At 47.8% G+C, this 27,278-nt stretch overlaps 1 protein-coding gene across 1 annotated transcript in view; it reads right to left on the bottom strand.

Annotated features, from left to right (window-relative positions):
• The window catches only part of RHBDL3 (rhomboid like 3), a 64,943-nt gene extending 45,030 nt beyond the window's left edge, over positions 1-19,913 (bottom strand). Inside the window, 2 exon segments of the mRNA XM_067308323.1 lie at positions 16,149-16,172; positions 19,794-19,913. Of these exon segments, the coding sequence (XP_067164424.1) occupies positions 16,149-16,172; positions 19,794-19,913 (144 nt within the window).
• Between the last annotated feature and the right edge of the window lie 7,365 nt (positions 19,914-27,278).

Below are 27,278 nucleotides of genomic sequence, written 5' to 3'. Positions count from 1 at the left end.
TGCAGAAACTACTACACTTAAGCAGGCATGGGACAGTAAATCTAGGGTACCTAGGGAGATGGATGTAAGCCAACGACAGAGTCGGCCTCCCTGCTCCTTCTCACTCGAAAGGAAGTAGCAGTGGCCCAGCTGTGAAGCTGCTTTGGGATCTGCAGTATTTCTGTCCCATGTAGGCTAGGCACAAACCTGCCACTGGTTTAAGCATTTGCACCCTGAGTCCAGGTATATCTCCAGCACTGAGGGAGATCTAGAGTTTTCAGTTCATTCCACAGACAAAGATTTCAGCAGAAACCACCTTCAGAAATGAGATTACTCAGGCAATAGTGGGATTTACAGCAAAGCCAGTTACCATCTATGCCAGCAAAATACCTGTGTTAGCTGTCAGCTGGCTGTCAGCTTCTTCACCTATCAACCAAGGGGGGAACGCAGCTGAAAAGCAAACAGCTCCAACTCCCATGGCCCAGGCCCATCTTGAACACAGAGCACACTCTTTCTTTGACACTCCTACGCTAGGAAATCTCACTGAATACGTAACTACTTGTTGTAGCAAGCCAGGCAAGGACAACAAACGGGGCTGCTTAGATGAGATTCACTCCTATCCCACTGTATAAAAGAATTCATTTTACTTTATATTAGTCTTTATTGGGGCAATGAAGATTATATGGCCATTTTAATGGACCAGCACTGCTTGCTCCAGCTCTCACCTCTACCAGCAGAGTTTGGAGGCAGCTAAATTAAAAACAATTTCAGAAAATGCCGGCCGGGGCTATCAAAAGAAACAGGGGCTGGTGAACGGTTTCTCCGTTCACACCTCTCTTCCCAGGCCTTGCAGACACTGGGCGCAGACAAGCTGAAGGGAGAATCCCTCCTGCACCAACGGGACAGTCTAGATACCCTTGATCAGTGGTGGCGGCTGACGGGGGATATCTCGAGGGCTCTTACAGCCCTACACATCCTACCATTCCTTTCCCCTGAGCCACGCGAGCTGGCTGCTGTATGCAGAGCCCGGAGCTGGCTGCAGAGCACCCCAGCCTGGCTGTGCTCCACCTGCTGCCTGCCGGGGTGCTGGTTATGGGAGAGGAGCTGCAGCCAGAGGAAGCAATGAGCAGAGCTGCTCCGAGAGCCACATCACCACCAGCCCAGCACACACACGAGCGCGTCCCAGCACAGGACATGCTGCAGAACTGGGGACCGTTCTAGTGGCAACTGGGAGGACAAGAGCAAAGGAAGCGATGGCTCTTCCTGGCTTCCAGTGATCAAGGGGGATCAGGGCTCTCTGCAGTCTCTGGCTGTTTGTTGAGCCCTTTCACGGGGCAATTGCTCACTGTAAGAGGGAGCCTACAACTAGGTGTCTCCCAGTCTCCCTGCTCCAGGCTACGCAGGCCAAGAAGGGGAGCATACAGTCCAGCCCAAGCAAAGCGAGGCAGAGCTCCCTGAAAAAGAGCTGGTGGTTAGAGCACAGGACTGGGCCTGGGGCTCCTTGGCCAAAGTGTCTGCAGCATGACGCTGCCTTCTGCAGCCCCAAACAGTGACTGATACCCAGAGATGCCAAATACCTCCAGCTGCCACTGAATTCACTGACCTGAGATAAGGCTCCCAGGGACCCTGGGCAGTGCCTGTTTGAGAAACCAAGCCTCCCCAAGAAAAGCAGCTGGGTTTTGCCTGCGTTCTTGCCTGTTGCCCCTTCAAACAAACACAGCAGCTTTTACAAATTAAGAGAGAGGCTTATAGCAAGAGTACATAGCAGACTGCAAATCCCTGCAATCACAACTGGCTGACTTCAGAGGCAAGACATCACACCCAAACACACCTGTTTGCCTCTGAGGCTTCTCAAACACTGGCACGGGGAAGAAGCACTATGAAGATGTCACCTGCACCCCCAGCCACTCCACACCAGCCCTTTGCTGTGGTTCTGTCCCTGCTGCCCACCTGGCGAGTCTGGTCCCTTCAGTCGCCTTCCCAGAAACGCACCGAACCACGGTCATTTCTTCAGGCTGCCAAAAGGAGACATTGCTCAGCCTAACCCTGGGATAGTCCTTTGTGAGAACAGAGCAGTCGGTGAGATGGATGCAGTACACAGGGTTGTACGTCATTACAATAACAATGGACTTTCCACAACCAAGCGCTGCTGGATCAGAATCACCGGCATTTAGAGAGGTTGTGGCCAAGGAATACGCTAGTTAGCCAAGTATTCTTTCATACAGAAAAGACACTGGCTGTTAGCAAGTCTTGGAGCCAGCGTTCCACCTTAGAAAAAAGTTAAAATAAGTCATAGAAGCCTCAGGGAAAAGGATCATTCAAGCCTGGATAGTCCTTTCTCCTTGACACAACTTTATGGTCCAAATTATGATACTCTCTTTGTATATTTGCTACTGCCCCTTCAGCCCTGGCACCCCTTCCTTCAGGTTTGCAGTAAGCAATTCATCTTACAGTGCTAAGGGAAAAGTGAGACGTGATGATGATTTCAGAACACAGCCTCTCAACATCCAAGCGATGGCAACAACCTCGTGTGCTCGAAAAATGAAATTCACCACATAAATGCTCTCCCAGGAAGGGACGTGTACTGTGTGAGTTTTCTTTAATAAAATCCTTAGCAAAAGAAATCGAATATTTCCATGTCTGCATGCTTAAAGAAACATTGTAAAATTAAGATCAGGGAAAGTCCTTTCCCTTCTGAAATCAGTCGTGAAATTAGCATGGAGCCCAAAGGAAGCAAATGGGGCCCCTTCAGCGGGGTCCGGACTTCATCTTGTGTTTAAAACCCCATAGTGGCAGATCTGTGCTTATTTTAATGGCCTACTGAATCCTTTTAGTCCCCTACACCCCTCCATGGAAGCCTAATAATGAAAATCTATCTACAAAACTTGGCTTTTCCTGAAGAACAGTATTTGAAGAGATCTCTGAAGACAGAAATTTCTGTGGACACAGAGCATTTGGACTGAAATGTTTTGTTTTAAAGTATCATTGTGCTCCAAATTTTTACCACTTTTTTGGAATAACATTTGATATAGAAAAAGTGTAAGTGATACTCATACACAAAAGAATAGCCACCTTTCTGAAACCACAGGGCCTCTCTGCTTGTATTGTTTTTGTAACAAATATAGCCTGAACCACTGAATTCCAAGTAAGATATCCTCAGGCAACTTAAAAATTCAAGCAAACCATTGCCATGCAACATTAAATGCATTCATTTTTATGAGCAACAAATTCCACCCATTAATGGATCAGTCATCCTCTGCAGCTACCAATTTACATACCCAGCCTGCAAGCTGCTGAGGGGCCAGTGGACATGAACTACATGAATACATTAAATCTGAAAAAGGAAACTAATGTCCATCGTAATTCAACTTAATGATCACATTTTCTTTACAAGAAGCAGCAGCACAGAGCCCATGTCTAACAAACAGATACACCCCATAAAGGCAGCCCAGATGAAAAGAGACTTTGAACCCTGTAGTTACAGACTGTGACATGCAGTGTTCACAACTGAATCGCATTCAAACTCTGTGCCAGGAGGAAACCTCCAAGTTTCACTTTCACCAACTCACTGAAACTCATGGACTAAATTCAAGGCCTCATCGTCACTAAGGAAGACGGTTTATCTGAACATACATTAAAATCCTAGAACAAATTCTCAGCCCAGTTGCCAAACAAGGGAGTATTATCAGTCTTAATGTAACAGCTCTTTTGATCTTGTAAGAACTACAGTGGGGCTGGTACATCTTTTATTCCTCCTGGAACAGAGCCGTGTTCTGATATCAAACCTACAATTCACTCCTTTTTGTGTGCAGCTATCCAGAAACAGATGCAAGAGAGACCTTCTCAGCAGCCTCTACAGCTTCTGTCATCCAGCAGAGGTGAATGACCTTCTCCAGTGCCCAACCCAGGGACAATTACAGCTACGGCAAGGAGAAAGGCTTCTATTTTAAGCCTGTTGAAGAGGCAACTGGGTGCTGCCCACAGAAGGACAGACCTGGGGGAATCTCCTGTAAACTGGTTCTCTTTTTTCTCAACTGGGCACCATGCAGACAGGCTGCTGTTTGGAGAATGAGGGGCAATCCCAAGAGCAAAGGGTCTCCATTCTCTTTTTAGGTCTGTAGTACCCTCTCCCCCATGGTAATGGGATATGGTCACTGATCTCCTTCTTCAGTGTTCCTACCCATGAAACTAAATGAACGGATACTGAAGAATAAGCTTTGAAATCCTTGAAGGAGAAGGGCTATTGCAGTGCTGAATTAGAACAAATCTTCACAGCCCATGGCCGCTGCTGTGATATAAGCAAAAAACCTAAGGTGCAGAAGAATCAGGCCCTGAAGAAAACTAAAAAGCTCAGAGAAGAGGTGAAGGAAACTGAACCTGAAATGTTAATGCTGCTTTGAATCTCTACTGAGTTTATCATGAATCCTTTCCAACAGTGACCAAACTGCAATTAGCAATCAGGGGCTCTTGGCCTGGCATTCAGGCTATTAGGTGAGACCCATACCATCCAAGAGATCTGTCTGCAGGGCTTCTTACTCAGGCTCACCTGGCAGGCATCAGCTACAGTAATTCAGCAAGAAAGAAGGGCAGGAGTTGTTAGTTGAGCAGTGGCGAAGGGGAAAACACCACTCATGGTTCACAGACTTTGCTTCTCTAACTAGTTGTCTGCATCAGATGTCACAGAAATAAGGACCTGTTTAAGGAAAACAGCAACAGCAGCAAAAAACCTGCAGCTAATCCAACTAAGGCACAGGATAAAGTCGCAGAGGCTAATCAGATCTGAGCCCCAGGGTCTCTCTCTGCTGCTGCTTACCTAGTGACATATCTGGTGAGCAACTGAGATGATGGCCAGGCAGACCACCAACCTGATCTAGCTAGTACCAGGAGGCAAGCGCTGCTCCCCTGCCGCACCAGGCAGAAAAGAGAGGAGCATGTCGCAAGGCAGAACCACGGCTGGTCTCCTGGGCTCAGGGCTGGGCTGCCCCATTAAGCATCATCAGACGCCAGGATGATGCGATCAGTGTGCCACGTTAGACAACACTTACAGCAAAGACCAAGGCTGGGCCTGCAGGGCACTGTCAGTTTGGTAACCAGGATGAAAATTTGCTCAGCAAGGAAGAATTGTGCCCCTAAAACTGCAGGGAGCTCCCTTTACCCTGTGCTTCATTAGCTGGGACTCATGTCCCAGCTGAGGGGACACCAGCCCAGACACCTCCTGGACTGTCACAAACGGCCCCTTCGGCACCAGGAGCCAGAAGAGAGCTGGGCTGGGGTTTGCACTGAAGCAGCTTCTGCAGGGCTGGAGGGACAGACACAGCAGGGCTCAGCGCTGACTAGGGAGCACTGCTCCTGTCACACACAACACAAGGTGTCCAGCCTGCTGCCTAGCCTAAAGGCCAGACCTAAGGAGGGGAACTGGGTCTCTCATACCACTCTACCACAATGGACCCTGCTGAGGGTCCTGCTAGGCTCCTCTGTTAAATTCTTCCTCTTAGTTGGTAAATTTTTCAACCCAAGGACAGCCATTTTCACTGTTTTTTAGTTCCTCAAAGTAATGAAGATCCATAGCCCCAGAATCAGAACTTTTTTCCTTCCTGTAGGAAGTTTTACCCTTCCTTTCAAAACAAAAGTTTTACAGCAATGAGCCATGAAGTTTGTCAGGAGAAAACTACATCTTATACTCCAGACTTGAAACATTAGAACATTTCAGATTAAAAATAGCTCCCTTTTACACTGTCTGCCAGATCTGGGAGGGAGGTGAAAATCCACAGGGACTTGATTTGATGTGTGAAAAAGCAGAATTCTATAGCAGCGAGTATGCACACATACTTATTTTAGGTCAAATAATAGCTCTGCAATAATATTTTACTTAGCTTGGAGGAAAAAGAACAAAGCTTGGTATAGTCCCATGTACTGGGTACCACAACAATTCAAGCACATCCCTCACAGAAAGAGAGGGAAAAAACTTAAAAAAAGAAAAGAAAAGAAAAGAAAAGAAAAGAAAAGAAAAGAAAAGAAAAGAAAAGAAAAGAAAAGAAAAGGCAGTTTTTCTGCTAGGGCTTAACAACACTATCTTAGTAATACAAAACAAAAGTAATAGTATCTCTTTCTCTTATCTCAGTAAGATACTTCTGTCATGTTTGCTAATAGCGGAGCAGATATTTGGGATCTGAAAGAGAAACCAACTTCGGGGCAAGAAAGCAGGCAGTTAAACATTCCTGTAAGAAGGGCTCCTGAGCAATGCAGGGGCGACGGGACTGGAGAAGGGTTACCTTTTGGCTCTTCTTCCTGCTTACTCAGATTACAGCCATTCCCTCCCTCCTTCCAAACTGGTGTAGGATGACAGAGGCTGGATCATCTATACAATGTTGCTAAACATCTCAGCCATCCACCATCGGCAAGGAACACAATACTGGGGCACTCCGACACATCCCTTCTCTGATGTAACCATCACAACTGGCACAATAGACAGAACCTCCCTATTAGGGAAGGAAGCTCCCGAGCAGGGCTGACTGTTTCCCTGCTAACATCAGAAAAACACCTAGTATTTCCACTGGGAATGAGCTCATCCAACTACACTTTACAGGGAAAGAGGCTGTGAGCACAAAGTGACCTCAGAAAGCCTCTAGCACTCAAACCGTGGAGAGCATCCTTCCTTGAATGAACTGCTTGGGCTCAGGTTGGTTTTGCATAACTCAGGCTGTTTTAGACTACAAGAAACCAAGCAACACAGCTTTGTGTCAAACCTCCACCCACACACCAGCTACATAATTAATAAGGACGAAACAGAACATTATCCCGAGCTAGTGTTCAGATCCTCAGTGATCGGTAGAGCTTGTCAAATGCTATTTTGGCCTTAGAAGTCAGCAAAAGGAATGTACTTCACATGCTGTACTACATGCTTGGTCATTAAATACAGGCTTATAAGTCCATAAAGTTGCTGTTGCTTGCAAGTGCAAAGTAATTTTTTGCATGAACTAGTTTGTTTCACAGTAGGCCCAGAAGTTAATTAGTTTTCCCAGTTTTATTACTCCACATGGTCAAATAACAGCCTGGAGCCACCAGTCAGCTGGAACCACATAAGGTCCAGAAAATTCTCACCATGCTTTTCAGGACTGTTTTCTATGGCCATAAATCAGCAACCAGCAAATGACTTCCTGCTCTAGCTCTTCTTGGTCACCAGCAGCAATCCTTAAATGACCCCATAAATCAACACAGCGATGGCAGCTCTCAGTTCAGGGGCCACTGAGTGAATAAGGCGAGAGGAGGCTGTTTCAGACGCACACAACAACTCCTTGGGAGACATTTTTACTATTGCCACCCTGGGGGAAGGTGTCCTGTGTACCTGACTTGTGGAGGGGGCCATACAGTGTTTACACCCCAGCCAGCTTCAGCTGTCAAAGGTATAACCGTGAAGCCATACTGCTGCTGTCCCCACCGCAAAAGCTGTTTCCGAGCAGGCCCGACAGGTAGATGCTCTGCCATTGTCATATAACGACCACGTCACGCGGGCTCTCGAGTGCTCTCCTGGACCAGCTCAGAGCACGCAGGACCTTCGGGACAGAGTCTTCCAGTAGTTTTTGTGAAACTTTCTGTTTTCCACTTTACATAATATTGATTCCTTCTCCGCCTGAGAGGTGAGCAAGGATCTCTTGCTACCTGTAGGCTGTAGGCAACAAGCAATTACACTAGTTAGAGATCACAACCAAGTTTGCTATACAGACTAGGGTTCCCAGCAGCACTGGTGTCTAATCATGAAGGACCACAGGGGCAGAGATGTTTCCTCAGGGAACAGTGCCCTGAAGAAGTGCAAGAGAGCAGGGGTTTGATGCTAGTCACAAACAGCTTTGCCTCCAGCAGTCTCGCTTATTTTTCCCATGCACTCGCCTCGCTCAGAAAACTCCAGAGTATGCGCTACATACAAGAGTACGTCGAGTATCAAAGAGCATGAAGAACAGTTCCTAGGGGGAAGATTGATCTTGCTTGTTTAACATCAGTTTCATCCATCATTACTCTTCTCACTAGCAGCACAGGGTCACTGCAGACAGCTGTTCCTAAGCAACAGGAACATATACTAAGAATATATACATACTCCGTAGCTTGCTAGTGCTGGGGGGGTTTAGTTTTAGAATTGAAGGAATTCAAGGTCTAAGTGAGACTTTGGTACATTTTTTCCCATGGTTCCCTGACACAGAGAACAATCCCACATTACAGGCACTGATGATTTGTCACTACTGATTAAGGTCATTTACAGAGAATCTGCAATTCTTTACTGGTTTGTGTTTTTTGAAGGTAGAGAAGTTCCTATTGGGAAGTTCTGGGTTGGGCCCAGAGCAGCTGATTAGAGAGCAACAGCAACTCTTGCACAAACCACAGGAGAGCTCCCCCCTGCACAACCCATGCTGAAGCCCCCTGACAGAAGCCAGAGCCAGCCCAAGGTAGAAGTCGGGCTTCAAGCTCCTCTACGCCAGCACAGCATCCAAGAGAAGCACTTCACAGACCTGCAGTGACCAGGCAGCTGCTGGAGGGGTCGGACAGGGAAGGCGCACTGAGTGTCAGAGGCCAAGCTGTTCAAAGGAGCTTTGAGGAGCTGGATGCTCAGATCCCACAGAGTCCTTTGGAGGAATTTCATATCATACAAGAGAGAACATAAAGCCAACTTCTCCAGCTGAAATCACAACACTCTCAGAGAAGTAAATTACACAGCTGGAATCTGGCCAGGGCAGAGAGGTTTGTGACTAGTCCCACAAAAAAATATCAGACTGGGAGCGATCACAAGCATTCAGGACTCTGGCTTCACCTTTCAGCTTGACACATCATCTCTGGTGATAGAATATCCCTAATGTCACCTGGAGCAGCTGAGTTGGAGGGGGTGCTGCTACCCAGGAAATCAGGGGAGGAGGAGGAGGAGGATGGTAGTGACTGTCCCAAGTGCTAGGGATTGAACAGGCAAAACCAGCAAGGTTCTCATCACACAAAAGTCCAGAGCATTCAGAGCTCAGCTTCCCTCAGCAGCCTGTACATACAGTGGTGCAGGAAAACAGCCCATCATCTGCACCCCGTCAACTTTGTCTCATGGCGCGTTGGCATCAAGCTGAATTCAGACCAACACATTGTATGATACCTAGTGAGGAGGCGGAGAGAGATCACAGTTTCCTTGGCTGCTGTCAAACTCAAACACGCCCACTGCTGCACTTAATTTGCAAACGTGCCCCGGTACATTTGCACTGACTGCAAATACAGGAAAGCAATGGGAACATAATCCCTCCTACCACAGGGGAGAAAGGCTTGCTTTCCAGGTCTCGGAGAGAGTAACTTCAGAAGCCCTGTAAATGTTACAAGCGTAAGTGACGAAGGAAAAGCATCTCTAAACTGTTTCAACTCGCCCAGCAGCTGGGTTTGTTCCTCTGGAGATAGGATGATCTCTCCCCCTCTCTCTCCCTCCCATCCTAACAGAGCACAGAGCTATAGAGCACAATGCACCAGCTGATTTGCAGAACAGCATCAATCCAGACTGTTTACAGCTTCCCCCCCCCTTCTTTTTAAACACGCAGGCTTAAATGTTCTTATTGCTTCAGTGATTTTCTATGTGTAAGATAGGATTTGAGAACAATGCATTAGCAAGGATCTCTGCACCTAAAAAACACTTGGCACATTCAGCTGAAATGGCCAAGCGTTTGCTACCAAAGCCCCTCACTGCAGCTGTGATCAGGAGGCAGCAGAGAGGTACAATGGTCTGAAGGCAGCCCGCCGTCCCTCTCGGAGGCTGCACACTTCAACATGCAGCTTTCCAGGCAGTTCAGACGTGGAAGGTACACAAATGTGTAAAGAGTAGGAAGCCTCCTGAGGCTTCTACAAACCTAGAGACATCAAGCTGCCAGTAACTCACGAGCTGCGTTAAGACTGACTCACTCTCCATGTGCTTTTCAGTGTGTTTGTTATGACTCCTTAAAACATTTCAGGATGTGCCCACCTCTACCAGCTAAAGCTGTGTTTGCTACACTGCTGATGTCTGGCTCATAATGATGGCTTTTACTCCCAACTTTACACTCGTGGCTGTCAAGCTGAGCCAACAGCCCAGGTCCAGGCTGTTGGGAACGGAGAGAGGAGTATTGTAATGGTCAGAGAAAGGGGAGGCGGGGTGGCTGATCACAAACCATTCATGCTGCAGGGAAGCTGTAAACACAGGCACAACCCCAGAGACTCAGATCCAGCTTAGGTGCTGGCTGGTGTTCAGTGTACAGAGGTGCTGGTGGACCAAGGAGCTTTTTTAATTCGGGGAATTTCTACTCTTCATCCTGCAGGAAGCATGACTATCATTAATGACCTCCAGGTAGATTTTTTTTGCTGAGCCAACACTCCAGGGTGTCCTGGCTGAAAGTCAAATCTGTGGCGTAAAGCTTGGAGCGCTGGGAGATCACCATCCATTCCCATACTACCCACCGAAAAACCACTGTGTTTCCCCACTGTAAAAACACGGGGGATAGACACAGGGTGAGCTGGGGTAAAAGACCAGGCACTACCCTGTGGAGGGAATAGTCTCTGGAATATCTATTCACTGCCTAGTGCCTCAGTTTCCCTCCTTGCCTAAAGGAATGATAAATTCTCCTCCTCCCTTTCCCAGGGACTGCTTTATTCACAAAGAGCTTCTGGCAGAAGGCAGCAAAGGGTTGATAATCCAGACAGCATCAGCAAACCAAGCTCCTTCAGTAAAAACTGCTCCTCTCTTACCAGCCCATTCTTCCCTTCAAGTCCATCCACAGGGCAATGAATTTGAAGGGAATCTTCCCCCCCCGCAACCCCATAACCCAAAGTGGAGGAGTCAAAGGGTTAATGCTGCATGACAAAGGTCAGCGCAGTTTGGGGAGGGAAGAGAAAGGGAAGCATTGTGGTCACAGACAGCAGCTCCATGCGCCCCAAATGCCACTTGAGAAATGTAAAGCGATGGCGTTGCTTGGAAGAAAAGGCCCGAGAGCCCTGCCTAAATCCCAGGGCTTTATCACTCACAAAAGCCCGGCCCCTTGAGTCATTAATCGTGTGCTCCATGGCTGGGCGCCTCAAAGAGCAGCAGATGACACATGCCCAGCTGCCATCGCCGCCCCTCCTCAAGGTAGCGGGGCAGAGGCAGGTGCACTCCCAGTGCCCTCTGCTCGAGACTAATCTATTCTCCCTCCCTCTCTTCTGCCTTTCATCTCTTCCAGCAGCCCACGCTGACAACTGTAAATGAGATTAGACTTCGGGGCACGGTGCAGATGCAGAACCCCCTCTGTGCATTGCCAAGGGACACTTGTAGCTTTTAAAGCATCTTCCCCTTTACAATGCACAGCTTGGTGGAGGGGGAGAAGGAGGCAAGTTTCTTATCTCGCTCACAGAAGTGTCTAATAAAGCAGGCAAGGCAGACCCTGGTTTTAGGGCCTGCATGCTGATCTGTTATCACCACGGACAGTCTTCCTACCAGCACCTCTGAAATCTGCAGGCCACGTTAGGAGATAAAGTAACAAACCAATGATTATTCCTAGTTCCAGTCCCCACAACCTCCTCTTTGCAGCACAGACATATGTCCTAATGAGCACTAATCTAAAAGGACAGCAATAGCCCAAAATCCAGGCAAAGACTTGGAGATAGCATATGACCTGTGCTCAAATCCCCTTCCCATGCTGCTAGTCTCACAGCCATAATTTCCCATTCTTCACCTTGCAGTTTCTCCTTTTCCTCCCCCAGGGAGCCGCACAAACCAGCAGGGAAAGACAAGGAATTTGTCAGGGAAAGAAGTAAAATCTCTAGGCACAAACCACTGTCTGGAGCTCAGCAAGACCTGCCTGGTGAGGTCTTCCAGCCACAGCCAGCAGGGGTTATCCAGCAACAACAGTCAGGGAAACTTTTCAAACTGAACTGTGATGCTTAGCTCAACAGTCCCAGTAAACAAACTGGAATTTCTTTTATAGCGTGGGAAATAGCTGGTCCTGCCTGTGTTAAAGGCTATCCAGAGAAAAAGGGACACAATTAACATAAAAGATCATTGAGTTCAAAATGATTCCCTTTCCCAGTTACCACCAACTACGATCATAGTTGGCCTGATTTTATGGAGTGCTTTGCAATTTCAATCATGCATGAAGCAGCCCTGGATTTAAGAAGCCTGCAAGGTCTCCCTCCAAGCATATTTTAATGCTTTACAAGACCAAGGCAAAGTGGGTTCAGCTGCACCCACTGCTGGTACTGTCAGCAACTGAACTCTTCCCGGCAAGTGCACGTCTGGTCCAGGATATCTCTACAGCCTTGTTTCTGAGCTCAAGTTTTCCATTATCTGCCTACACAGCCAGGGTAACTTGGCATCTTTCCGCATTCCCCGTAAACTCTGTTCATCTGTTGCCATCACACCCACATACAAGGCTCAGGAAGAAATCCAGGACTCCTAAAGCAGCTGCAGTAAAAACGCAGCCTAGATTGACAGGCAACAGAACCAAGGTGCTGAGCCAGCGAGGAGGGTCTTTTGGGTGAGCTTTGTGTGTGTCTATTTAAAACAAGTTTGTTGTCATGGCTACAAGCCAGGGTATGGGTGAGAAGAAGTGAGAACTCGGAGATGAGGGCTGATAATGTTAATTCACCCTTGAAAGCTCAGCAGCCATGGGGATGGAGCAAATAGAGAACATGACATAAGCTCTTGCCGCCTACTAACAAACACTGTCCTCCTAGATAGCCCCTTTCATCCCGCACAGCCGAGGGCTGGGTAATAATGATTAGCTGCAGTCATCTCTAGAGCAGGGACACTGGGGACACGGAGGCAAAGAAGGGCACCCAAGGCCTCGGAAAGGACACAGCAAAGCAGGGACAGCCCCTCAGGAGTCTACCCACCAGGCAACTCGGCTTCAACCTGGGCAGCAGGACGTCCTCCTGTCTGCACGCAAGGGAATTAGCACAGGATATTTTTAGCGCAATAGTGTGAACCATCGCCAGGACCTGTTCCTGGGACTGCCCCACTTCTAAGTCTATCCAAAGATTAACAACAACAACAACAACAAAAGTTATTTGACCTGTGAAGAGCAAACGAAGAAAAAACAAGTGACTGGGGAGGGATGGAGAGGGGCAATACCTTGCTCTTCGCAGAGCCTGGATTCCACACGGAGACAACGGGGAGCACTCAGCAACAGCACAGGCTCCACAGAAGGCAGCAGATGCAGAGCTAATGTGTGTGTGGGTGGAGGGTGTTTATGAGCACAATAAATAAATGTATGAATCCCTATAAAAGTTCCCATATAAAAGTGAGTTAGAGCTGCCTGAGGGCCATGGCTCTGTAATAAAATACACATCTTGTAAGCATGGTAAGAAGCAGCAGCTGTACTGTAACTTCCTGGCTGCCGCACCGAAAAGACGCCTGTCTGCCTGGCCCGAAAGTCTTGAGCGAAGTCCTGGCCCACTAAATTCAGGAGTTTTGGTACTTGCTTCAGCATAGCCAAGATTTCGCCCTGTGAGGGGTTTCTTTGAACCTCACAACCCAGGAACAAGTTCTGGATCTGCCTTTTTGCCAGATTTTCTTTCTTTTACTTGTTAAAAGAAGCAATGTCCCAGTGGCTAGAAATATTGGCTTGAGTCATTGACAGTTCCCAGCACAATGGATTAGAACTGGATCAAAACAAATAGAAAAATTCCTCCAAAAAGCATCATCAGTTGTTTCTCCTCCTCCCCCTGCCCCCTCCCCCCAAAAAAAACAAAAGCAAAAAGCATTGTTTTGTGGTTGAACGACAATTTTCATGGAAGAGTTCTGAATTTTTAATTTAAGATGTTGGGGGGGGTTCACCCCCCCAAAAAAGGCTAAAAAGAAATAAACCCTTAAAGCTGGTATGTCTAAACAGAAACCTGGTTTTTGTGTCAGTAAACCTAAAAATCTTTCAAAAATCTCTCCCCCCAGAAAAACACATTAATTATAATTTCATCTTTTTTTTTTTTTTACAGGCAAGGATGGGAGAGGGTGCTGACCACTCCCTCGCTGTGTCTGCTGTCATACTCATTCACCCCAGCAGCGAGAGACTCATAGACCCCCAGCCTGAGATTTCCCAACCACTCTAACACCTTCTCTAGGGCCTTCTCCTGCTCTGCCACTCTCCTCGGGGTGACGGACAGAGGCCCATGTGTCTCAGCTGAGAGGGAGAGCATCAAACTTCAGTCCCAGGCCCTCAGGCACAAAAGCACGAAGCACGTGAATCTTTGGCCACCCAAATCCACGCTAAGCAGACATAAGGCCAGCCGTATCTTACAAGGAGAGAGCTGCAACTGTTCTGAGTTTCAACACACATATTTTCTGTAGCCATTTAGACTGTCCTCATGTTTCACATGGATGCCAATCAGAGCTTAACAAAACACCCCCCTCTCCTACCAGCATGGAGTTGCGGGGAGTAGCAACCTTGTTCCATGACAAACAACATCTTGCAATTCATTGCAGGGCTAATTGCATTGCATTGCTGACATAACGCTGAAGGAAGACGTCAGCTCTTTGGCTTTGCCCATAGGCAACAAGGGCTTTATTGATTTATTCAGGACTTGCGACTGGTTTTCACAGGTTGCATTCTCTTTGATAATAAAGCCTCATAGACATGGCTTAAATTTCAGCTGCAGCCCTAATTGAAACGTGGCTAATTATTGGAGGTCTGGCTTTACAGTCCATTCCCTTGTCTCTGGGGTAATGTTCTGTAAATCCAACAGTCAAACTCCCCCCTTCCCCTTCAAAAAAAGGGGGAAAAAAAGACATTTCTACTATTCAGACAAGTCCAGTGGGAAATTACCCATTCCTCTCTTTGAGTCTGAGGGAGCTACCAGCCAAGAGCCTCATCTCACAAGGACTCAATGACTTCAAAGGATGCTTGTAGGATCAGACTTCAAATTAAGGCCAACTTTTGAGACGGGGGAGAATTCACACTGGCTGAAACAAACACTCAGCCCAGATTACAAGCAATTTCTCTTGCATCCACCCTTTGAGCGGCAGCATTCTTTATGAGTCCCAGCAAATTCAAATACACTATGCAATTTCAGTGTGATCAGCTATTACAGCAATCTAGTTCCCAACTGCCAGTTTGCTTGACTGTATAACAGAAAAAGGTACTGCAATCCAGACATGTGGATTAACAGCTGGTCACGGCTAACCACGTACAAATGAGCACACATCATGGTAGGCAGTCCAGTTATTAACTGAATGGCAAGAGCCCCCAGGGTACAGAGGACATCCTTCCCTGGAGACTGCACCACAGCCTTCGGTTTTGCAGTTTGGCCACATGCAGAAGCAAGATTATTGCCTCATAAAGCAGGGACAAAATCCCATCAGAACTTTAGTATTGCCAGAACGGCGCCAGTGTTGGAGTAAGAGCTCACTTAGAGAAGGTGACATTTACATGCACACACAACAGCACAAAAGTTTATGACATCAAGAGAGCGGCGCAGTTTAGAAGCAAGTCAACCCTAGAAAAATCCCTCAGTTTATAGCTGCTTCACATTTCAACCTGGCAGACGGAAGGAACACCACAAAGCAAGCGTGCCAGTTAAAGCAGCTAAGAGCATAATTTACAAACTAGAATCCACATCCCAAATTCTCAGCTCATACAACTCAGAGCGCAACAGAACTGTGCCGATTTCATCCAGCTACAGATCTGACCCAAAGCATTTACCTGATACAACCATAGTCTTTGGTACAGAAGCAGATACTTCATCAATTCTGTGGAAGTTAAAAGTAGCAGGTCCTCTCCTAGAACAAACTGATGTAATCCTACAGAAGTCAGTTTGCCAGCTGGGTAGCCATTTCAAAAAAAATGCAGTGCTGGATTCACAGGTCCTAGTTTGCCTGCCTCAAAGAGTAGAAGATGCTTTAATCCACTGAGCAAGGGAAGTGCAACTGGCAGCAAGCTAAGCTGAACACCTGCTAGAGCGCCTCGGCTCAGACCCTGTGCCAGGAGGGTGGTCAGGCTGGGCCCACTTCTGACCCTGGCTGCTCTGACCAGAAAATGAGAGAAGGGACCAAAAGCAGTAACGATAATTGTGACTTGTACACCAGCATCCTGGGAACTAGGAACACGGAGCACATTACTCTTAGGCTGTAAATTAAAAGCAGGGAAAATCTAATATAGAGGAAGGCAAGTTAGATCTTTGCTCACAAGACAGAGACAACACATCAGTTGTTCACATACCTGATCAAATAGAGCTTTCCAGTGCTGAGAGGCAATGCATAAGGGAGGAAAAAGAAGAAAAAGAAGGTATAAGAGCAACGACATTAACATGCAGTAAACTGCAGAAGTATATTCTAACAGAGAAATAACCAAATGATTTAGTGCCATTTCCAACATCCTTCTTCATCCCAGAATCACCTACCCTTCCGGGGGAGGAGGCAGGGGGAATCTACCAACCACAGGGAGGATAGTTTTAATTTACAAATCCAAATTAGGATGAACTCAGAACATTCATGTGTTAAATCTGTTTTCTCCCGCTTTGTCTACTTGCAAGCAAGCAAGGAATAAAAGGCTTTTTCATCCACAGGGATCAAGAAAGCTTGGTGTATACTGAGGGAAGGGAGGAGTTGGCAATGTTTTTTCAGATCACTTTCTGAGGTCCTGTGGCCCAATACTGACCCACAGACTACAAGCTAAGAAGTGGGACTGATCAAAGCCTTGTCTGCTCCTAACTCTGGCAGGGACTTGCTGCAAGGCCTTTGAGAACCCACCAGCTTTCTAAGCCTCTTGTATCCACATCTGAAAAATGAGGATAATTCCTCTAGCACAAGGTGGAGGCTGCAGAGATTCCATTACATGGGTTTACCCCACAACTTCTGTTCCAGCAGATCTGCCTTAAAAGCTATGTATAGGAACTACCCAAGAAGCTCCACTTAAACACAGACAATCACATGAACACTCCACAAGTCCTTGTCACTTGGAAACAGAAAAACAAGCTGACAATGGGCTCCAATTCACTCTTTGTACAAAGTCCAATGCCAAGCCACCTCCTGCCCCATGCCTGCTGGCTCACCCTTCCCACCACCGAACAGAGGAAACTCCTAACTGAAACGCTTAAGCCTCTCTTCTCCTCTTGCATGGATTTGGGGTCACCTGAGGAGAGAGTAACTTCCATGGGGCAACGGTGGGGTAACCACTGGCTTGGGCTCCCAGAAAAAGCCCACACATTCCCAGCTCTCCTGTCCAAAGTGCTGCTCAGCACAACACTTAGCTTCTGCTCATTCACCTTTCCAGAAAAGCAAGTGAGAAAAATAACAAGCATCAGACTCATGCAAGCAAATCCCCTCGCTGTGCTATATGCAAAGCAGAGCTCTGGTGAGAGTCTTATCTAGTCCTCGAAGAATATTTCATTCCACGTGGAGGGCAGATCTAAAACAGAATTGACTGGAGAGACAGTGGTTTCCATACAAGGCCACTGAATTTCATTTACTCAGTTAAGTTGTTGGCTCCCCTCCTCCCCGTTCTCCCATTCATTTATAAACTCCCATTTATCATCATAAATTTGCCCAGCACTTTAAACAGAACATTTTGGGACTGCCTGAATCCTGGCTTTGTCGAATGCTGCTCTGAGAGCTGTAATGACATTGCAGCAGAGCTGTTATGTGCTGTCAAGGCTGTGACAGCCAAACCTCCACTACGTCATAGTTTTGCAGTTAACAACATATAAAGAACTGACCTTGTGTCAGTTCTCACTGGCCAAGCCTAAGAGCTTACGTCAAGCCTTCAAATGTAATAATAATAATAGAAAATCAAAAATTCAGTCAGGTCTCAAGTGGGCATGCTCCTAGCACAGAGCAATTTGAATGTTCAGAGATGATGCTCTGTAGCCTGCTTGTTTCAGCAGGAAATCCTTGGCTGTGGAGAAGGAGGGTATTTACACCACTTCCTGCTCTTTTGGCTTGTAGATGATGTGTGATACCTCAGGCTTCTATCACATCATCTATTGCCAGGTCCCAGCAGCTTCCCTTAACCAGTGCAACTGCAGACGCAGCTTCATTTTGTTGGTTGCAGAAAACAAGGCACAAGAGTCAAATAACAACGCAGATCCCAATGGAAGTAATAGCATGACACCAAGAGCTGGATCAGACCCAAGCTGTGCTACCTCAAGGTCATGCAGCAAGTCAGTGGTAGAACTAGGATGAGACTCTAGATTTCACCCAGGAAAGCTCCCTCTCTTTCTCCTATCTCAGCAGCCCAATCCTGCCAGGCACTCAGCACTTACAGCTTCTGCCCGGCCCCTGGCAGGATCAAATTGCTAATGGCTGCATTCTTGTAGAGGCTGGAGTAACTCCAAGGGGCCCACGTGTATCACAACAGGAAATCTTTCCTGTAGACCATCCAGACAAGCACAGTATTTGTCAGGGAAGAAAAGATCACAGTCTTAGGTAAGAAAGGACTGGGATTCAGGAACCTGGACTGTGAAAGGTCCTGGAAAGCCGTTCTTTCCCACTGAAGGCTACACAAACTCCTGGTCAGGCATGCTCCAGTTAGGACTGTCCAGTAGTGTTACAATAGAGGTCAAACTGCATCACATATTCCCTCTGGGATTTACAGTCCTCAGGAACAAGTCTGACAATGCAGTTCTACCAAGTAGCTGCACTTCCTCCGCTGTCCTCTGGGAGGAAAATCCAACACAACCCAAATTCTAGGTTATTCAGAAGGAAGGGCTGGGGGGGATCAGGAGTGGGCACTGCCCCTAAGCAGCCCCAGCAAAGCTCCCTTAATATTGTCACAAAAGCAGAAGGCAAGGGGACGAGCCATGCTGGAGGTTTAGTTTAGAAGTGTTCCTTTCATGCTGGCCCAAGACCCCTGACAGAGCCCACTTCTGAAAGACATTTAATGTCACTACTTCTGTTCAAGCCAGTTCATCCTTCCATAGGCAGGAAGAAACCCTGCGCTCACCTCTGCAGATTGCACAGGCACCTTGCACAGTCCTCATCCCAGCAGAGTTCACTGGGCAGGAGACGAGCAAGCAGCCCTAGGACGCACAAGGCACACAGGATCATGTTCCCTCCTTCACGGACATACGCACAGAGAGCTCCTGCCTGCCCAGAGCTCCTGGCACTGGGACCAGTAGATGCAGAACTATCAGCTCAGCCCTGCAGGCTTTGCTGCTCAGCCCAGCGGTAGAAGATTCAAAGCACGCAGGACCACTTGCTGTCCTCCTAGGCTGGATGAGCAGAGGCAGAGACCCAGTGCCAAGTTATCCCATCCTCAGGTGCGATCAGAGCTCGGAAGGTGGAGAGAGGCTATCAGCCTTGCCGAGCCTGGGAAAAAAAAACTTCCTCGGCTGTTTGTCGCTTAGGGGCTGGAGGAGGGAACAGGCTGCGAGAACGGGAGTTTTTCAGACCTGTCACTCTCCTGGTGGTTGGGACTCGGGAAAAGCTCTCTGCCCCCAGGAAGCACCTCAAGACAAGACATCAGCCCCTCTCCTGCCTCTAGAAACGCCTCCGCGCGCAGCCCTGCTCCCTCTGCCCGCAGCCCGGCTGCCCGCACCGCCCTGCCCGGCTGGCTGTGACTCGCTGCGGCGGGCGAGCAGTGACCCAGCATCTGCCTGTCCAGGGACACCGGCTGGGGCAGGGAGGAGAGGGGAGCTGCGCCCCGGGGATGGAGCCGGCCCGGCGGCGGCTCCCGGAGCCGGCCCACGCCCGGCAGCGGCGGGAGCGCAGGGAGGGCGATGGGGCCGGAGCTGGTGCCTTTCCCTCGCCCCAGAGGGTCAACGCTCCTATTCCTCCCCCCCCATCGTGGACTTATACCTATAAATAGCTTGAGCCGATTAACGCGGCTCGGGGAAAGCAGGGAAGACACGGAGCAAAGGAAACTTACATCCTCCGCGGCCATAGGTAGGACATCCTCGGAGTCCAGCACCTCGATTTCTTCCGCTTCTGAGCTGGCAGCCACAGCAGGGGAAGAGCTGGCATGAGGCTCCGGCAGCCTGTCTCCCATGCTTGGAAACGGTCCCCCCCAGCGCCCGCCTGCCCCCCCCCCTTCTCCCCAGATCCTTAAAGAAATTAAAGCGAGCTGCTGCTTGGCAAACTTTCAAGCGCCGCCGAGCCTGCCTGCAGGACTCCCGCAGCCGGGAGGAAATGCTCCATCCAGGGCACATCCAATTAGCGGGACAGCGCTGGCGGACGGGCGGGCGGGCATCCCGCGGCCGGCGCGGCGCGGCGCGGGGCAGGTGAGCCCTCCCGGCGCCGACTTGCCGAAGTCGCCTCCCCCCGCCGCCGGGCTCAGGCCGAGCCGCCGGGCGGTGCCCCGAGCCCCCCGCCCGGGTCCCGGCGCGGCGGCGGCGGCCGGCGCCTCCCCCGAGCCATGCCGGGCGGCGGCGGCGGCGGCGGGGGGGGGACGGGGCCGGGCTGCGGGGGAGCTGCGCGTCCGCGGCGGCTTTCAGAGGCAGAGCCCAGAACTGCAGACGGAGGAGCGGCGCGTCCGGGGAGGCGGGGGCGGGGGGGCCCCGAGCGGGCATCGCCTCCCCCCGCCCGGCCACGAGCGGCCCCGCCGCAGCGCAACGCGGCGCGGCGCGGCCCCTACCCGCCCCCGCGAGCTCTCGGCCCCCTTTTCCGCCCTCCCATCCCCTCCTCGGGCGCCTGCTGCTTGGTTCCCAGCTCCGGTCTCGCCGAGCAAGTGCAGACAGGTGCCGCGATGCGCCGGGGTCTTTTGGAAACCGAACTGCTCCATCGTGGAGAGTTGCACTGTTCGGGGCTGGTTTTTTGTTTGTTTGTTTGTTTGTTTTTTAATCCTTTACCATACTTATTTGTTCCTGCATGCCAAGATGGGTCTCTTAACCATCCGGAGCTAGGGTTAGGAACTTAAGGAATGCGCTGACTGAAAGGCAAAATCCAGCAGTTTTGGCTTCTTCCAATCAAGTACAGAAATAGCAGGTTGGCACTGGGGAAGGGCAAGCAGAGCCAGCCTCAGCCGCGCGGTGCCAATGCCGCTGCTTCCTGCTGTGCTGACAGCCAGAGCTAAACAAGAGCCCCGAGTCAGATCAGAGAGGGTCCAGCACCTCCAGCCGAGATACCATGATATACGCGCTCTAATCCCAGACCAGAACGCCTCAGCCACAAGGACAGAAGTGAGCTAGAATAAATCCCCACTGCTCCTTACAAATTTGTTTTAAAACAAACTGGACAGAGCACTTCTGGAGCAGGATAGGATCCTACATCCAGCAGTGGAAGAACGTACAGCAGAAGAGCTTTTCTCTCCTATCCACAGCTGTCAGGAACTCCGCACTGCATATCACCTTTGATCTGGATCGGGTTTGTCCCACACAGTGATGGGAAGCCACACTGGCCCATGCTCTCAGCTATGAGCCACAGCCTCTAGAGAGCTGCAGGGGTGAAGAATGCAGCATCATTCAAGATAAAGACCCAGACAGACTGGCTGCTGCCACTGGGTGCTAGCAGGTATCCACATCTCAACATCTAGCACACTGTCACTAATTTAAGGTCAGGGCCAAGGGCTAAAATATCATCCTACGCAGCTGACGGGGTCAAGAAAAGAGAATGATCTCTGCCACTTGATCTGATCCCTTGACAAAAGTGGCAGGAGAAATCAATCCTGCCATTGCTCCACAGTTTGGGAGCAAATGAAAGAGTTAAGATGACAGTCTTATCATGCTAGTACCAATCAAGTACCACCCAGCTGCCCCATCCTGAACAAACATTAGAAAGCAATTTGTTATTTTCAAGGAGCGCCAAGGTAAAAAACTTCCCCCAGTTCATCACAATCTCAGCAAAAAGATACCTTTTTTTAAAGAAATGTCTCTTCCAATACTTTGAAGATTTTAGCTAAACATTTAAAGAAAGTGCAAGAAGTAAACCCATGATCTTTGGACTTGAATAGCAGGACTTTTCTACCTCTGGATTCAGATAGAAAAATTACAACAAAATAAAAGCTCTTCAGAGGTCTCCAGTGGAACTGATTAACAAGAGGGCTTCTCTCCCCTTAAATTACCAAAACTGTCCTTGTCAGTTAAACAGAGCAGACCTTCTTCAGGTTTAAAGGCGATCCTTTCAGCACAGCATCTCTCTCTCACTTCTCTAGAGCCTGTCCAGCCTGCTCTCCCAAACCATTAGGACAGGCTACCAGTCCAGCACTTTTGAGAAGCACTAACCCACTTTACTCATACACCACCACCCCTGCAACAGTATTCCAGGCCCTAAACAGCTATTATAAAAACAATCTCTTTTTGATTAAACACCCAAACCTCATCAAAACTTCAAAACAGATGGATAAGCAAAAATATGCTATGCCAACAGAAAGAAACAGCAATTATTTAAAGATGTCCTTAGGGAGGAGGAGGGGAGTTTTTAAAGTAAAGAGAGAATGAACAAGTCAAATTTCAGGGTAACAGGTTTCACACAGCTGGGGACTGCCACGTCAAGAGCTCAGTATCACCTCTGATTCCAGGTGCCAGGAGGGAAATGCTAACCATGAAGTCTAACGTGAATGCAATAAACATCAGCAAGAGTCCTGAAAATCTTACGTTAACTCCAAACTCCCATTATACTGGAAAACTACTGCAAAATCATACATCCATTTTTCTTTTCTAAGGAATGTTTTTCACTAGTGGTAGCAATAAGCTTTTTTTCTCAGGAAAATATCTCTGCACATTGCACATATGAGCTAGTGCTGTGCTATAATTGTCACAGAAAGGAAATTAACAGGATTCTAATGAGGAGTTTTGTTACAGACAAATTATCATCTTCCAAGTCTGTGAGAGCCTCTTAATTTAGACTGTCATTTCTCCCCACTGCATACCCTGGTAACTCTACCTCAGAAAACAGTAATTGCTAGAGAAACAGGGACCTGCGGGCCACCATGGAGCGGACAGAACACAGATGGGCTTCAGAAGAAACTTAGAGAAGAAAAACTTGAGATAATAAACCCCAATCCATCTTCACATTCATTCATGTAGGTAACCTTTTCTATTCCTAATACTGCAAACAAAATGTAGCTACAGGTCCTTCCTGCATGGGAAGTGGCTAAAAAGGTCAGCTCATGAATTTGCAACAAAAAGCCCTCTGAGTAAGGACCCAGCCAACATCTGTCACCCAAGCCTCCTGGAGCAAATCAAAACAGTTTGCTCATGGGCCCTTTTCCCACTCAGAGGAGCCTCCAAGGGCTTTTACAGCACTGCCCAGCTCTCACAGTCTGAACCAAACATCGCCTGACTACTGCATCAGAGCTCAGACAGAGACCCAACCCCAGAAGGCAACAAATTCTGAACCAAAATGTAGTTATTCTGGATGGAAAGCCAAAAATACTGCATGCAAACATAACCCTAGCAACACGTTAGATGGCACATACAAAATTAGGAGTGGGTCATGCCACTTCAACCTCCCTATAGTCTCATGAAAAAAAAGGGGGGGATTTTTAAAGACCACAGACAGTTAAAGTTTAGAGCATTGTACCCAAAAGGTAACAGTGGCAAAGGGCTCTTTCAGTATCAGTAATAAATCTTGCAGCTAGGACAATATGGGCTCACATTTTAAGATTAATATGAATCAGACTATATGTGCTGCCTTTGGCTTCTCCCTGATTCATGAATCCTTTCCCTTTCGCAGAGTTGTTAATGCTTTCCCTCCTGAAGAAGAGAAATAGTAGGAGAAAATAAGATCTGATCTCTTCTCTGACTTCCAACCTATGCTGAAGGATTGTTGTCCTGATCCTTCCTATTCTCCATGTTACACTAGCAATTTTTTCAAGCCCCACATTGAAAAATTTCCAGCACAGACTCTTTATTTCCACCTGCTGCTCTGTTCTGCCCCAGGAGCTGTTAGTGGCAGCAGATGATTCTAATTGTCTCTTTGGTCATAGCTAGGAAAGTAATTAAATCCCCCATTAACCCTTTTTTGGACAGTTAGAGAGCTTAAGGGGGAGCTGTCTTATCAAGTCAATCCTATAGTGTTTAAGAGGAGTCTTTGCTCCTTTTTAACTGTCACCTGATGGGATCACAGCACACATTGGTAGATTCATCCCAAATTAAAGGAATTGTTTGAAATGGAGACCAATTAGTAACTCAAGGTTAATTTCCAACAAAAAAACAAGTCATGCTTACAATTAATCCTGAACTGACAAGTTTCCAGACAGGAGGACAAAGCTGAGGGGTGAGGGATGTGTCTCCAAGGAAGCTGAATCAAGTTCTCTGTCCTCTTCGTGACTTTGCACCAAGGCCAGGCAATTCGCACATCAGAATGAACAGGAAGAGGAGATGCAGTCTGGTTTTGGAAAACATGGTGAAAGAATTTGTTAGGAAACAGTGACAATATCAGAGGGAAAAAATAAATCAGGCTACTGTTGAGAGCGAGTGAATACAGAATTGACTGGGCTGCTGCTCCTTCTCCCCACCAACCTGCCCTCAACAACAACAGGACGGCTTTTAGCACTTTCTTCTTTACGTGCTCTACAAGCAGATTCCTTTTCTCTCACACAGTGACTTATGATCCTCATAGGACCCAGGAGTTCTTGGCAAGTGATACACTGAACTTTGTAACTCTCACCTAGGTGGCATAATTACACAGATTTTCACAGAGAGCGTGAGCCACCTGCCCAAATGTAGCAACAGCAGTTCTAGGTATCAAGACTCCTGTGTTCTCTTCCCAGCTTTCAGTCTACACAACTTCCTCTCCCTAAACTGATGAAGGCCAGGTTACATAGCAATCTATCCTGTTCTTCACCTACACGCTGGCCCTTGCGCCCTTCTTCCCCAGCGACACAATTGCTTGTCTGTTCATTTGGAATGTAACGAAAGGTTCTAATTCATGTAAAGCAGTCATACTTATTTTGTGCCTATCCCCAAGATGGCACTTCATTTCCAGGTACTAAGGAGATCTGTTCGTCAAAAGTCTGGAAGAGATTTTAGTTTGAAGTCTTCTCACTGTTCACTGGCTCTGAGTTCCCCCCATAATTCTGCTGCTCAGGTATAATGGCACAGTAACAGCTTTACTTTTATTGATTTTTAAGGAATGGGAATGGATTTTACTAAATCCTTTTCAATATTATTATACATTCTGCTATTGAAACCCTTGTAAAGACATTAGGAAGAGTTTAAGATATTGCTATCCCAAATATGCATCTGTCTACTTTACCATAGGCAAAAAAAAAATCCATGGTTTTAAACAATTAGAGTTAAAAAGGAAAGTAACTATCTGAGTTTCTGTGCTTTAAATAGTATACTTAGAAAAAGGAATCAAGTTCTTTTTATAACCTGTGAAATATTCACGACTGAATTAGTATTAAGGCTTTAAATAAAACTTTCAAGAGTACTTAAAGGAATCTGAAACTACATGGGATTTAACTCCTGTGAGGATAAGGATCTTACATGCCACTCTCAAAAGCAGGACTTGGGCTCCTAAGTCACTCAGGTGTCCTTAAACCTTACCAAGCAGCTGTGTAGACTACAGCCAGCAGACAATGTCAAACAAATTGCCCCATAAAGTCAAGCGATCCCCATTCTCTTGATGAATGCTCCCCAGCTCACAGCTTACCAAGGCCACTTTCGAGTATCTAGTAACATGGGAAACCCTCATATTCACAAGCAGCTGGATCGTAACACTTCATGGTCTATGGATCCTTCACTAACTTAGTCCTGGAGGGAAGACGAACAAGAACTTTGCGCATATTAATAAGAAATGAGATACACTCCACTTCTGCTACAACAGGAGAGACCTTGTGAGCGTCAGGAAACGGCTGTGAGAGGAGGCATATGGGGAATTCACTGCCCGCTGGCAGAAACAGCACTAGTGTTAATGAACACACAGGAGGCTCCAGGATCGGGAAATCGAAGAGCTCGGTGGGAAGCTGCAGGGTATATTGTGTTTCACGCACCGTCTTTCACACTGAAGTACGTCATGCATGCTACACACGTCTAGCACTGCAGGCACAACGGACATCAGTCAGCCACTGGCTTCCGCACAGACCGACCAAGCCACATCCAGGGCAACTCCACAGCATGGGCTGCCATCCTCCTGTGGTTGCCCAGGGGTTGCTGTATCTGGAAATGACAAAAAAAAAAAGGAGGGGGGGGTAAAAAAAAAAAAAAAAGGCAAAGCACCAAATCTTTCAGAGCCTACATAGTAAGAAGCTTCAATATCTACTTGATGCATTTAAAATGGCCAAAACTCTAATTGCTCCAAGCACAGTGCTCTCGAATACAAGTTACTGATTTGCCCTGTCTCTTTATTGATCACTTTTGTGTTCTCGCTAAGGATCAAATCACAGGCTCAAAAATTAAAATCTGAATTAACTCCCAACATTTCAATTACCTTTGCTGACACAAAGGACACCTCCCACCCTTGCAATTTCATGTCTCCGTTCTTCTGTTCTCTTGCTGGGTCAAAAACAAACTGTGCCTGACTGGTGAAAGATATAAAGGGCAACCCGGGGTCTGGCTCTTAGACACCGAACACAAGCCCTTCTCTCATACTTTTGTTTCCAGCTCTTGATGTTTTTCATTGTTCCAGCAACTCTGCTTGTTGTTCCTCCTAAGAAAGCAATCAAGGTCCACTGAAAAGATAAAGCTGCCAACCTCCCTTTCCAGTCCCAAGAGCATCTTGTCATTGAGAAGACTTTCCCTTTCCTCTGCCCCTGTTCATGCAGCTTAATTCAGATTCAAATTCATTTCCAGTCCTTTCCTTTGAGCACTACTATTAATTGATACAACGAAGGCAAGGTGCTGGGACAAAACTCGGGTGCATGAGTGTGGAAAGCAGTGCTGACAGGAGGAAGGGAGCGGGGGTAACGTCGCTTTGTGCCGCAGGGCCGCTGGTTGGCACGATTTGCCTGGATGCCACGAAACAGAGCAACGCTTCAGCAGGGTTTTACAGCGCGTCTCCCCCTCTGCAGCGATTTGCCATAGAGCAGGATGGGTTGTGAATCAGAGGAGCGTCGGGAACCCTGATGAATACTGAGAAGTTGCCAGATGCTCCCCCAAAATAGTATTTTTCCCCCTAGGAAAGGAAGGTTACAGAGAGGTAGAAGTTTAGCATTTGTCCTAGTGTAGATTTGCAAGGTCTGAGTTTTCACCATGAGCTCAGTTTGCACTATGTAAATGTCTATTAGGCCTCTGGACCGGGACGGAGACACGTGGAAAGAGTTCACGGCACTTGGTGTAGCTGGATCACTGAGACAGGTGTTCGCAAACAGTCAGAGCTGCAAAAACCAGGAGATTTGCATAAAAACAACGGGATTAAAAAAAAATTACTTCAGGATTGCATGTTGAAACTGCGTATCAGCTGTGCTCTTGAGCTCCTGCTCTTCAACGCTGAGCTTAGACCCTTCTCTCTTTTGAAGCAAAAGCTGCGGGTT

The sequence above is a fragment of the Apteryx mantelli genome, chromosome 19 (assembly GCF_036417845.1).
Source record: "Apteryx mantelli isolate bAptMan1 chromosome 19, bAptMan1.hap1, whole genome shotgun sequence".
Classification (NCBI taxonomy): Eukaryota; Metazoa; Chordata; class Aves; order Apterygiformes; family Apterygidae; genus Apteryx; species Apteryx mantelli.
The sequence above is the reverse complement of the archived record's forward strand: the minus strand, read 5'-3'. Positions and strand labels throughout refer to the sequence as shown.